The sequence below is a fragment of the Pithys albifrons genome, chromosome 4 (genome assembly GCF_047495875.1).
Source record: "Pithys albifrons albifrons isolate INPA30051 chromosome 4, PitAlb_v1, whole genome shotgun sequence".
Lineage (NCBI taxonomy): Eukaryota > Metazoa > Chordata > Aves > Passeriformes > Thamnophilidae > Pithys > Pithys albifrons.
Window position 1 is genome coordinate 98948852 of NC_092461.1, and position 13195 is coordinate 98962046.

General features: G+C 35.2%; 1 protein-coding gene across 7 annotated transcripts in view; it reads left to right on the forward strand.

The window, feature by feature from the left end:
• The window catches only part of CDH18 (cadherin 18), a 248773-nt gene that overhangs the window by 168861 nt on the left and 66717 nt on the right, over positions 1 to 13195 (forward strand). For all 7 annotated transcript variants that reach the window (XM_071555022.1, XM_071555019.1, XM_071555017.1 and 4 more), the window contains one exon: positions 7636 to 7803. In XM_071555022.1, coding sequence (XP_071411123.1) covers positions 7636 to 7803 — 168 coding nt within the window. The remainder of the gene's footprint in view (positions 1 to 7635; positions 7804 to 13195) is intronic.

Sequence of the window (13195 nt, forward strand, 5' to 3'; positions counted from 1 at the left end):
TCCACATTGCCACCAGTCTCATTGTATTTCATGCATACTTTACAAATAAGCATACTGAAGCTCTCAGTAAGGGTGCACTCTAAATTACTTACAACAGTTATAAATTATGTCACACTGCTATAAGGTCCTTAGCATGTTATGCATGGGTCAGTGAAGCATTGCAGTTCAATAGAATGTTCATGGGTATGTAATGGGTAAGTATCACAAGCAGAAAAGAACACAACCACTATGTAAATGCTTGGTCTGTTGGCTGAGCCAGCTTTTTCACTATCAGATTATCTGAATTACGTGTCTTGACCTTGTCAGTCCGTTGTAATTAAATTAGTGAGCACATGAGATTTTGTCCAAATGTGGAATCGTTTCAAGACTGTATGTTGCATTCAATTGTTTAATTAGCTGGACATCACTTTGAACCTATTTGAAAGGAGAGGGCTATGCTTATAGTCATTGTCTCTCTTCTTGACCTCTTATCAAGATGATCTACTTTGAAAAGAAACTAAAGTATTATGCAACATAATAGGCAACTGTGTTAATTATCTCCAATCATTTAGATTTGTTATTATGAGTTTTAAAGACAAAAATTTACTTTGTCTTAATAGTAGGTGAGAAATATGAGGTCAAGTCTGAGGCTCCATCTTTGTTTTGTTTCATTATGAAGGAAGGAACAAGGAGCTTTGTTTTATTAGCGAAATATTTGCACCTTTAAACTTCAGCTGTCTCTTACTTTGTCGTTTTCATTCAAGCTACAGATTAAATGCGTATTTGTGTAGGTCGGAAGGTATGTGACATTACAAGAAGAAATGTTCAATACTGGCTGTCAATTCTATTTTAAGAGAGCAGTATTACTAAAGCTTGCAAATATAAGCAGTTAGTTTTCAGATAGTTTTAAGCTTTCTTGTCAGATTGGATTTCCTTTGAGAAGACTCATGTACTTAATTCCCATCTGCTATGTTCAGAGGTTACTGAATGCATCTCCTTTTTACTTAATTGTTTTGTTCATCACATGTCATAAGGTTATTCCTTCTCACCGAGGATTAAATGCGCCTATGAGAAGTTTATGCCTGAAGACATTGCACTTAATGAGTAATTTCATCTCTTTCAGCATTTTTTGCCCTTGCCTTTACACTGACATCATTTGCTTGGTTCATCTGCTTGCCTACCTGACAAGTAAACTACTGTGGAGAAGTCCTCAGTATCTAAATCACATTAAGATATATGTCAGTCACATATATCTGTATCTAGGTATATTTCAGAGCTATCTTGATCTAATACTTTGTATAATTGTGCAACCAACAGTCACTTGTTACTATATGAGTATTTCTCCCCACACCCTGTTAGGGTACAGATCCTTCTTTACTTTTTAAATACATTTTTAAGTTAGTGAAACATTATTGAGATTCCTTAACTTAGGAGCCTTCAGCATAAGAATTTTTTGGTAATTTTAGTCTGTTACTCACAGGGATTTCAGAAAAGGCTATATTTACTAATAATAATTTGAATAGAATTATTTTTTTCCCATTCATTGGGGCCATTTATTGTAGTACAACTAGTCTGGTTAATCCCTCACCAAGTGAATGGTATTCTAGCTTATTTCTTTAAACTCTCTTACTATTTTCCTTTTAAAATAAACATTTTCCTGCAGTAATTTCTAGGGTTTTTTTTAGCAGTTATCTTTAACTGTTGGATTCAAGTATTTCATTTCAATTATAATTTCTCTTAAGAAAGGGCATAATGTCTTTCAGTGCTATAATCATGACCAGAGAAGAAAATTGACCACTAATTGTTATTTCTATAGTGCTGTGACTTCAAACCATGAAACATCTAGTGGTATCCTGGTAAAGGAATGTGCTGGTTTGAAGGTGAACCAGCAGGGGAAATGAATTCACCACAAGAGAGAGATTATAAGTCAGAGCTAAAATTTAATAATAATATTACAATGACAACACTGACACAAAAGGGAAATTGCTTTCAACTCACAAAAACCCAGCAGTATAACCCAGTGTCCTGGGGCACAAACCCAAGGGGGTTTGTTTGCCCTTGTGCTGAGACCCCTGTGGCTCCCCCAAGTCCAGAGCAAAAGGAAAAGAAAAACCTGTTGGTGGAGGTGAGGGCTGTGGTCTGGGCGAGAGCGGGGATCTCCTCCTGTCGAGGTCTTGCTGCTCCTCTGGATCCAATGAGAAGTTACCAAAGTCTTCTTACCCACCACTTATGTACCCTCAGGGAGCACCCAGTCCCTCCCCCTGGGCGGGGACTCACACAATGGGTGATTAACTCTGGGAGCCAGGGGGTGTTGAACTGTTGATGGCCCATTAGCAGCTCCGCCCCCTCAGGCTGAGTGTGAAGGTGATAATGACTCCCTGGGCAGCTGCTGCTGATGGCCCATTGACCTTGGGGAATGAATAGAGGGGGTAGAATACACAGGTTTGATCACCCACACACAGGGTTAGCCGGTCCCTCCAGCTGAACTAGGACAAGGAACAAAATGTTACTTATATAAAGCAGATCTGACTCAAAGACCAAGATTAAAGCCATCTTTTTTTATAGAAGTATTCAGAATGTAGAGTATGACCATAAGCTTTGTATTTACACATTTCTGTTTGCAGTTATAGTTCGAACTGAGTCAGAATCTTAGTCAAAGTCTATTGGGAGTTCTAAGTGTGAGGTTTATTTTCAAGTGTTAAGAATAAAGAAATGTATCTCCTGACTTGCGCAGTATCTGTCTTTAAGTGCAAAAATTGTATTTTTTTCTCTTTCAATGTAGAATAATGTTAGATTTTGAAATGTATTTTAATATATACAATATATTCAGAACATTGTTACAGTAAAATAAGCTAAATACATATCCTAAAGCAAAGTAGTGATAAAAATAGTGCTTTTATTCAAAAAGTAAAAAGAATATTAATGAAATTACCACCTGCAACAGTTCACATCCCTCAGTAAATTGTAAAATCCCACATTTAAGCAGTTGTTAAATGGGTATTTAAAATTACATTTGAATCATAATTTGCTATAATCATGACAAGACAGATATATAAGAAACTAAAATATGGAGGATCTGGCATGGCCCTTGCTGCCCCTTCATCAAATCTCTAGTGACCAGGCTCATGATCCAACAACAGAAAGGAAATTTTCCAACCAGAGAAAATGGCAATGACAAACTAGTTTGTCATTAAAATGAAGTTAGGTGGGCTTTTTGTTTTTCCCACTAGATAGAAAACCTTTGAGCTCAAAAGTTTAAAAAGGACTATGTTTTATTCTCAGACAGTTCCATTCAGATATCAAGCAGGTCTAGGCTGCAAAGCTAACTAAAATTCTACAGTAGTTACTGAATTTAAAATGGGTTGTTATTTTGTGTAAGTAATAAGATAAATTATTTCAAGTGTACCAGACTGATAGGTAAGTACATAGTGAAATACTTTGGTAAATGCATAGTAAGGCACTTGGCTGTGGAAGATGTTTTATTAATATTTGTCTGCACTTGAATTAAAAGACCTTGATTTTTACAGTCTCAGTTACAGTGGAATCTTCTATTTTATCTTTCCTTATATGCAAGTAAAATTGTTCTTCACAGAGTGCTGAAAGAGACAACGCAGCACATTGACAGATGCTACAGAGCGTAGAAATATCTTACAAAATACTTGGGGGGAAAAAAAGTATTGACTGAAATTCAGCATCAGGAATGAATTCAGAGAGATTGGAGGAAGAAGTAGAACTTGCCAAAAATAAACTTATTTCCAGGACCTTCTCAAATCCAGAAGTATTGGGTCAAAGGAAAGAAAAGGAGCTATCCACGCCAGTACACACACCAGTCTTTCATCTGAGGGTTCTTTTCTCGCAGTTTTGTCTGATGTTTTGAGGATAAATGCAGGACTATCATGGAGAAATTTCTTGATTGAAAAATGTCATGAAGAATTGTCATTACAGAGGAAGAAGCTTATATCTTGTGGGCAAGAGCAGGAGGAGCATAATTATATTAAATATTGTTATGTAATAAAACTACTTATAAGACGTATTGTTTAGTCTTAGTCCTGTGAGGAGCAGAGTGGGACCTGATCCTTATTGGTCCTTTCCAACTTAAGATATTCTATGGTTCTACAGTAATTCTGGTGTCATTAATTTGGAAATATCATTGAAAGAAGATGCTCTGGGTATATTAGTCAATAGTAGATGAATCTGCCAAGGTCATGTACTCTGAATAAAAAATACGAATGTTGTAGTTAGAAAAGGTGATGTTAAAATCTTATCTGGAAAGTAGGTAGCTTTCATGTCACACATGGTCAAGGAAGATAAATTCAAATTGGAAAATGCAGTAGAAATTGTGACCAAAAAATAAAATTAAAAACTCTGCCAAAACTGGTGTGACTTAGAGATGAGTAAATTTAGAAAAGAAGTTAGAACAAAATGTGTGTTCTGTGAGAGCCTTCTGTGTGGAAAAAAAACACCTCTTAAATTTTTAAGATGGAAATAGGTATGACCATTTGTGAGAGCAGAGGTCCAAAGCTGTGTGTCTTTCTAAGCCCCATTCCAACAGATATAGCCTTCCATATGTTATACATGATTTTTGAGACAGTAGTCAAACTTCTGTAAAAATTCTTCTCTTAATACCAGAAACGAGATGAGATGTATCTGTAATGGTGTCTATATCTTGGTTGTTTTTTTTTTTTGTTTTGGTGTTGGTTTTGTTGCTGGTCTTTTTTTTTTTTTCTTTTAATATTGGAGTGGAATCAGCTGAAAAGTTAACAGGGTCACAGTGCTGCCTAACAAATATAAAGCAAAATTAGAGTTATGTTTAAGTTTAAAAAGACTGTGACAGTTTTCTTTCAGTTTTTTTCTCACTGTTTTAGTCAAGGAAATATCTTGCTTAAGATGAACTTCCTGTCTTTTTGTGGGATTTATAGGAACCCCTGCCAAGTATACAGAAGATACTCAGGGGCAATTCCTAATTTTAAATAAACTGCTGGAGCCTTTAATATTACCTTATTGTAAAGGGCAACCAAGATAGTTCTTCTTACACATTTTGGGATCATTAGAGAAATTTGAAATTATGTATGATTTTAGTACTATACTGCCACTGCCACACTGTTGGTGGAGATGCCAGTGACAAGGATAAAGCATTAGGGTCCTCGTGGTAGTTCATCCCTCATATTGATTATATGATTTTAGGATGTATAAATGTACATGCATCCAAGAAAAGAGAAGGAAGTAAATCTCCTGTTATATCCTGCCTTCAGTATATAAAAGTTTAAAACTAGTTTTCTTATTCTGAACTTTCGATACAAGCTTTTGAAATTAAAACTTGTCCATTTTTATTTACTCATTTTTCAGAAAAGAGTCATTTTTCATAATCTGATACAAGTGAGAGAGGTCAAATGATTAGTCATCCACAAATCCGTATTAGCTCTCTGTGAGCATTGATTCAGTACCATACCCCTTGAAACAAAAAAAAGAAAAGTTATAATACAGAGGAATTTGTTTAAATTCATTTGAAAATGTGACTAGTGTATTTATGAGGATAGTACAGGAGACAGATTTTCTATTATGTAACATTTGATCTGTTTCTAATTGAAATGGAAAGTTCTAAAAACTCCTATACTTCTTACATGCATGAAATGTTCCGATATATTTGGTATCAATGTAAAAAACTGAAGCAATTTATTTGAAAAAAAAAGTCAAAGCAAGAGATTCTTAATTCTAATACTTTCCTATAGTCCTATTTTTCAGTTAAATCCATTTTCAGAACAGTAGTACCTAATTTGTGAACCATATTTATTTTGATGAAAATGCATATTGAAATCAAATTAGTTCCTTTTATCCAAATGAGTCCATAAATTTCTGTTATAATGTGTATAAGTTGTAATTAATTTCAATAATCATCCTCACATATCTGAAAAAAAGATCTGGTTTAAAATGTACTGATTTAAGGAAAAAAAAGGTACTGATGAACTGAAACAGGCTGGTATACTATTTTTAGCCTGCTTGTCCAAAATCTATGCTTCTGGTGGAAAAGGAACTTAAGAGTGCAGAATTGTGGAAAAATAATTCTGAAACTTCATGAATGCTTTAAAATATTATTCTTTGTGGATCTATCTACTTATTTATGTGTGATTTGTTTTCACAATAGAATGGAAACAATGTCATAAGCTACATGAAAATTTCCATTCCATATGTAATGATGAATAAATAGTTTTACCGAAGAAATGCAACAAAAGTGATTTTAAAGTTCAAGAAGTGTTCTGGAAACCATTCTTTTCACATCATCTGAAACTCTGGGAGTCAAAAACTTGAGAATCACGCTGCACAGAAGGTTGTCCAGAACAGCAAGACTCTACTTCTTAAGATGCTTTGTGTTAGTAGCTATTATATGTTTAATATTTATCCACAAGAAACATCTGATCATTCTATGGTATATTTTATTACTAGTTATGGCAACCATTATCTTTAAGAGTCCAAAACAAGCTAAGCTAAAATTTTAGTTATTTGAAAATGTAATATTTATAAATTTGCATAATCATTATTTATTTTCATGAAACTCACTCCAGTCTGTCAATGTCTTTTACGTGCTGATGTGCTCAGAACTGGACTGAGCACTCCAGGTTTCACCTCTTCAGTGGTGAGCAGAGTAGAAGGATCCCATCCCTTGAGCTGCTGGCAATGCATTTCATAATGCAACCTGGAAAGCTGTTGGCCTTGTTTGCTGCAAGGACACATTGCTGGCTCCTGTCCATCTTAAGGATGGCTCCTAATTGTTTTCTGAAAAGCTCCATTGCAGTTTGTCTGTCCACAGCATGTGCTGGTTCCCTAGCGTAGGACTGGACATTTCCTTTGATTGAATTCCACGATGTTTCTCTCAGCCTGTGATCAAAGAAATGAGCAGGGTGAATAGCACAGGTGAATATGTACCCTACCTGCAACTGAGGTCTCAGAGTTGACTGTCCCTCCTTTTGTTTTAATCTTTGCCTCTTCATGTATAATTAACTAAATGTGAAAAAAGGATTTTGATGGTGATGGATCAAAATGAATAGAATCTTAGGATCATTCAGTTTTGGTTTTCTCTTTGTACTGTACAAAACCAATAAAACACTCATATTTCAGTTTACAGGCAATTATTAAGTAAGTCACACTTAAAAAATATAAATCTACATGCTTGACATGTACCAAATACAAAAGTATTATTTTTTGAGATTTTTCAAATAAGAAAAGTTAGCTTTTGGGTAGTTTTAAAAGATATGTCATATTTTAATTAAGAAATTGACTTTTGTTAAAAAAATGTTTTATTCATTGGGGTAAGAGTTCCCATTCATTAGTTTTTCTATTAAGTAGCTATTTAAGGAGTTGTAGTGTATGAGAAAACACTGGTATTTTGGCAATGTAGTTTTGGGCTAGGAATGTTATAGAAGTTGACTTAATTGTTTAATAATATAACAATTGATTCAATAAATATGATTTTGATTTCTTCATAACCTCGAGCAAGTTGATTGTCTAGCAGCATCTGGCATTGTGTTTTATATATATGACACAAGCAACTAAATACATCTTAGTTCCACCCTTCCTTAACAGAAAAGTTTTGCCCAGACTATGCTCTTGCCTGAACAAGCTAATTCTGATCTTTTGTTGTTTGTTTTCTTTCTCTCACAGGAGTCATCAGGACTGCCTTGCACAACATGGACAGGGAAGCCAGAGAGCATTATTCCGTTGTCATTCAAGCCAAAGATATGGCTGGGCAGGTCGGAGGGCTATCAGGGTCAACAACTGTAAATATCACACTCACTGATGTCAACGACAATCCACCAAGGTTTCCTCAGAGTATGTACAATTTCAACATATAAGTGATTTAAAAATCATTTTGATTTTCAATGAAACAAGAAGCTATTAGTGAAATCCAATTACTATGCAAAGTCATGGGGAGAAGGTAGCTTGGGAAGTGTTTGGATTCACTGATAGTTTTTAATTTTCCAGTGTTTTCAGATGAAGCACAGAGGTGGCATAGCTGGAATACTGAAACCACAGAAGTCTTCTTTCAATTAAACACTGAATAAGACTGAGATAGGTGACAAAGGAATACATTTGTCATATGTTGATTATTTTCCAGTCCTTGTGGAATGGATATTTCAATAACTGTGTGATTTTGATCCCTAGAGGGAATTATGCTGTTCCTATGGTAGACAACAACAAAAGGCAATGCATTAAAAGATTCAATCCAGCATACCTTTGGCTGCTTCCATGCACATCTATCAATTTTTTACTTCTATTTCTTTCTCTGTACTCAAGTAAACCTTTAAGATCAATTATTGCATTACAGATGATCAAAAGGTTAGCTGTTTCTCACTGTTGCTGAGCTATGATGGAGTCTGCCTTTGTCCTAGTTAAGTGAGTTGTTGATGGTAATGTCAAACAATGTCAAGAATTTATTCAAAAATCCTCTGGAATGTAAATGCATTTCCTTTGCATGATGGCTTAAGGCCAAAAAGAATATTGTAATCTGGTCTCAGACATTGTGTGAGCTGTTGTAGAACATAATGGACTGGTAGCTGTAGGTACATCCACCAGGAAATGCATTAAGCTGTTTGAATTAGGAGATTTATAAACAATAGTAGAGATCACAAAGCTGCAGGGAAAAACAAAGCTCCCTGACAATATTATATAAAATCTGGACAAACAGTAAGTAGGCTTATTAAAAGTGTTTTAGAAATTAATATTTTTCTGTACCTCAGAAAAACATGAAAACATGAGGCCTTTGAAGCAGAGCCTTACATAAAATATGCTTGGTTTCATCGTCCACAAAATTTTCACTGTATCCATCATTCTATTTAATATTTCCTAACTATTGGAAAGGCAAAAGATAAGGCCTATATTTGAAGAGATGTAATATCTAAAAGAGCTAAAGTAGAAAAAATATCCTGTTTCCTGCAAACTCACTAGATGCAAAAATGGATCTCTACATCTCATTTTTCAAGAACTGGCTTCTTTTATTTTCAGTGGAAAAATTTGGATATCAAATGAACTGGCAGGCAGAAATGGACATTGGTATATATATTTCTTTATCTGTATTAATATTTTTTAGAAATCAAATATAAAATATTCAAGTTATACTTTATGCATTGTAAGATATTTTAATAACATTGAAAACAACAAAACATCATTTCACATTTAATAAAAGCTTATTCTTTAACGAGGCGAAATAAAATGTATTTCAATATTTAATAATTTTAGCATAAAATCTTATTCTTAGAACGAGTCTTGTAGAGTACAAACATTTGCTTTCTTTACGTACAGAGGATTTCTATGCCACAGTTATGACTGACATTACTTCTTTATTCCTTTTCAAGCACTATATTTTAATCCCCCTGCAAAAGAGCAGTAGCTATATATTTGTAATAGATAAAAATACAGTTGATCTGAAATAGGCTGTTTTAGCATCATGAACTACTCCAAAAATACGTGAGTCTTGCAATAATAGAAATAACTTCATTGTTTATTTTTCTTCTCTTTTTTTTTTGTGTGCCATGATCTTCAGTTCCATTTCTTGTCAATTTCCTTATTAGATGGAATGCTAAATGAGACTTACTGAGGCTTGTCACATTCAGAGTTGAATTCAAGGGAAGTGCTAACCAAAACTGCATATATCGAGTGTATAATCCTTGGGACAGGCTGAGCCTCAGCTAAACCACAGACTTTCTTTTGGTTAGTTTCCTTTTCTCCGTTACCATACTTGTGAGTTTTGAATCTGATTCTAACTGTATTGAGTACCTTACTTGAAAACATGCTGAGAAGCACACCTGGTTGATTCTTTTAATATTTGTTTTATTTGGAAATATGCTTTATTGTATATAATTAAAAGATGGTACCTTTCTGTCTTCCCTAGGTCATAGTTCATTAGACATGCGTTTGCAGTTAGATATGCAGGATTTTTCCCCCTTAAAGAAACGCTTTAAAACCCTAATTAAAACTTAGAAATAAAGTAATTATATCTGCTTAAATGAATTTACTGATGGCTGCAGTTCTGAAATAGTTGGTAATAAAAAATTCTGCAATAGGAGAAATAGCTGAAAAATTCTGAGTGCAAAACACAGTAGTGCAATCACTCATAAGTAGGCAAGGGATTGCAAATTCAGCAGGACAATAGCCTGAAACCATAAATACATTTTGCTTATCAATTACTTTAGTGAATCTTGAATAATAAAGATTCCTTTTTCTTCATCATCACAAATTTCCTTTCTTTAGAGAAATGAGTTATAAAGAATTATTTATTTAATGTAAGCTGACAGACAGTGATGTGCAAGGGAAGATTTTTGCATCACGCTATTCTTGTTAGTGTTACCACAGATGAATCCATGTGGTTGATGACTGAGGGCCCTAATTTCAGAGTAATAAATTTATTTCAGTAATTTGATAGAAGATGTTCCATCCGCTGATGACACTGTTTTCAGCCTTGAATTACATCAGAATGTTCTGTATGCTTTTCAATCATTAATTCTCTCTGGTGTTGCTTAGGATGAATAAATTCCATGTGGTTTGCTTTGTTTAGCATGAAGAGATTCTGATTGCCTCACACTAGGCAGATGCTTCAACTGACATGCTTTGTACATCAAGTGCTAATGATTATATTCTGACCAGTGTGTAGATCTGTAGTTATTGTGTTACTGTGTAGTTATTGTCTATAGTCTAATTTGTAGATTTTTTTGTTTGATACAGCTAGCTCAGTTTTTTAGGGTAAAGCAGAATTGAAGTACAAGTCATGCTTTTCAAAAAGCTTGATTGTTGAGGCTCGGTTGTTTCATGATAATATTTAAATATAATGTGAAATTATGTATATGCATAATTAGTTTGGCATCTATTTCTACAGTGTCATTATATGAAAAGTACACAGCCATGTTTAAATAGGAATGTTGTATGAAGATAATCCTACTAGTTCTGAAAAAGTAAACTCGCATCTGAGAAGCAGACATTTACTATGTTCAGTACTAGTAAGGTGTCTACTGTCCGGCCTTATTAATATAACTCATTAGCTAATTAAGTGCTGAAGTATCTGCTATTCATTTTCTTTTTAAATTCATACTCCAGTGTGATCCCTTCTGTATCCCCAGTTCCACACAGTACATCCAGTTCCCACGATGTCCATATGTACCCATTAGCATCCTCTCACTCCCCACTGCCATGCAATGTGGATTGTGCTGTTCTGTTGTGGTGACTAGTCCAGAGCAATCTGCCTGCTATTTTACCATTTGAACATTGCCAAATGTGATGAGTAAAGCAGAATTATTAATGTTTTGCTTTTATCAGGTCTTTCTCCTCTATTTACCCAGCAATTGCTAAGAGGCTTGTAGAATCATAATGTGTTTTAGGCCCCTGCCCTTTTGTTAGATTTTGACATTAGACAAGGATTAAAAAAAATTTGCTGGGCAATATTGAGTTGCCATGATTACAGATATTTCATGTCCCCAGGTTTAGAAGAAACTCAGATTTAAAAGAAAACAAGACAAGGACATGATGACTGGTTTTAAGGTTGCTGACATCTGATCAACTGTATCATTTTAAATTAGACTTCATTCGTATTTACTATAATATAGTTTCTATTGATTTTGTCATTTACGCGCTTGAGAAGTGGACCCACATGAACCTAATATAGTTCAAGAAGTCCAGGTGCAAGGTTCTGCATTTGAGTCAGGGCAATCCCAGACACAATTACAGACTGAGAGAAGAAGTCAGTGAGAGCAGCCCTGTGAAGAAGGACTTGTGGGTTCTGGTGGGTGAAAAGTTGGACATGAGCAGTCAGTGTGCACTTACAGCCCAGAAAGCCAACCCCATCCTCGGCTGCATCAAAAGAGTTGCAGTCAGCAGGTCAGTGGAGGTGATTATCCCCCTCTACTCTACCCTTGTGAGGCCCCACCTGGAATGCTGTGTCCAGGTCCAGAATCCACAGAACAAGAGAGATGTGGACCTGATAGTGTGGATCCAGAAGAGGGCCATGAAGGTGATCAGAGGGCTGGAGCAGCTCACCAATGAGGATAAGTGAGAGAGCTCAGGTGGAAAAGAGAAGGCTCTGTGGAGACTTCATTGCAGCATTTCAGTACCTAAAAAGGAATAATAAAAAAGATGGAGAGCAACTTTTTACGTGGGCAGGTAATGATGGAAGAAGGGGAAACATTTTTAAATTAAAAGAGAGTGGGTTCAGATTAGATATTAGTAGGAAATTCTTTACTGTGAGAGTGGTGCTGCAGTGGCACGAGTTGCCTAGAGAAGTTGTGGATGCCCCATCCCTGAAAGTGTTCAAGGCCAGGTTGGATGGGGGTTTGAGCAACCTTGTCTAGTGAAAGGTGTACCTGCCAATGGTAGGGGAGTTAAAACCAGACTATCTTTAAGATTGCTTCCAGTCCAAACCATTCTATGAGTCTATATTTCTACGTGATGATGAGTGCAGCAGTGAACCAGTATCCTGGGAAAAAAAATATTGTTTATTTTTTCATTATAATTCATGTCTTTTTCATATTTCACACTCATCACTTCCTATCTTTGTGACTATTATATTTTCTTGTAATAGTCACAATTCTGGTGCTAAAAATGTTTTGCTTCTCACATATTCTTAAAGGTAGAGATTTAGTTCAACTATTTGTGGAACAGTTAATGAGTTAATTAATGAATTGTGTTTATAAAGTGTATGCTCAGGTTTCAAAGTGAATGACCAGTCAGTGACATTTCCTTTGTGATTTACAAAAAATCATCTCAAGTAAATCTCCCATGACCTTTTTTTTTAGAAATGACTGAAGTGTCACATCAGAAACTGAATGAGGGGCAGGTAAATATGAGCTGGCAGGTTTCTATTTCTGTCAATTTTAAGAAGCTTCCTCCTTACTGTGACAGCCAGCAGTAAGTGTAAAGGAGAAAAATGCTATTATATGTCTGTATTACCTGGTGAAGATATTAGTCTTAAGCATAAGACAAATACAGTAGGGTTTGACTTTCTAGAAGTATTTAGAATCACCTGCCTAGCAAGGGTGATGCACAAGGACAACGAGCTGCCTAATAGAGTCGTACAAGGGACAAGCCTTGCTGATGTGATTTTTAAAAATTTCTCGTGCATTGTATGTTTTTAATGTGCTAGAATCAATCATTCTTCTATGATATGCCTAAAGAGAGGGATAGATGAGATGAGGAACACATTACTTAAGAGAAATGGTGTTTGTTATGTACCAAAGGG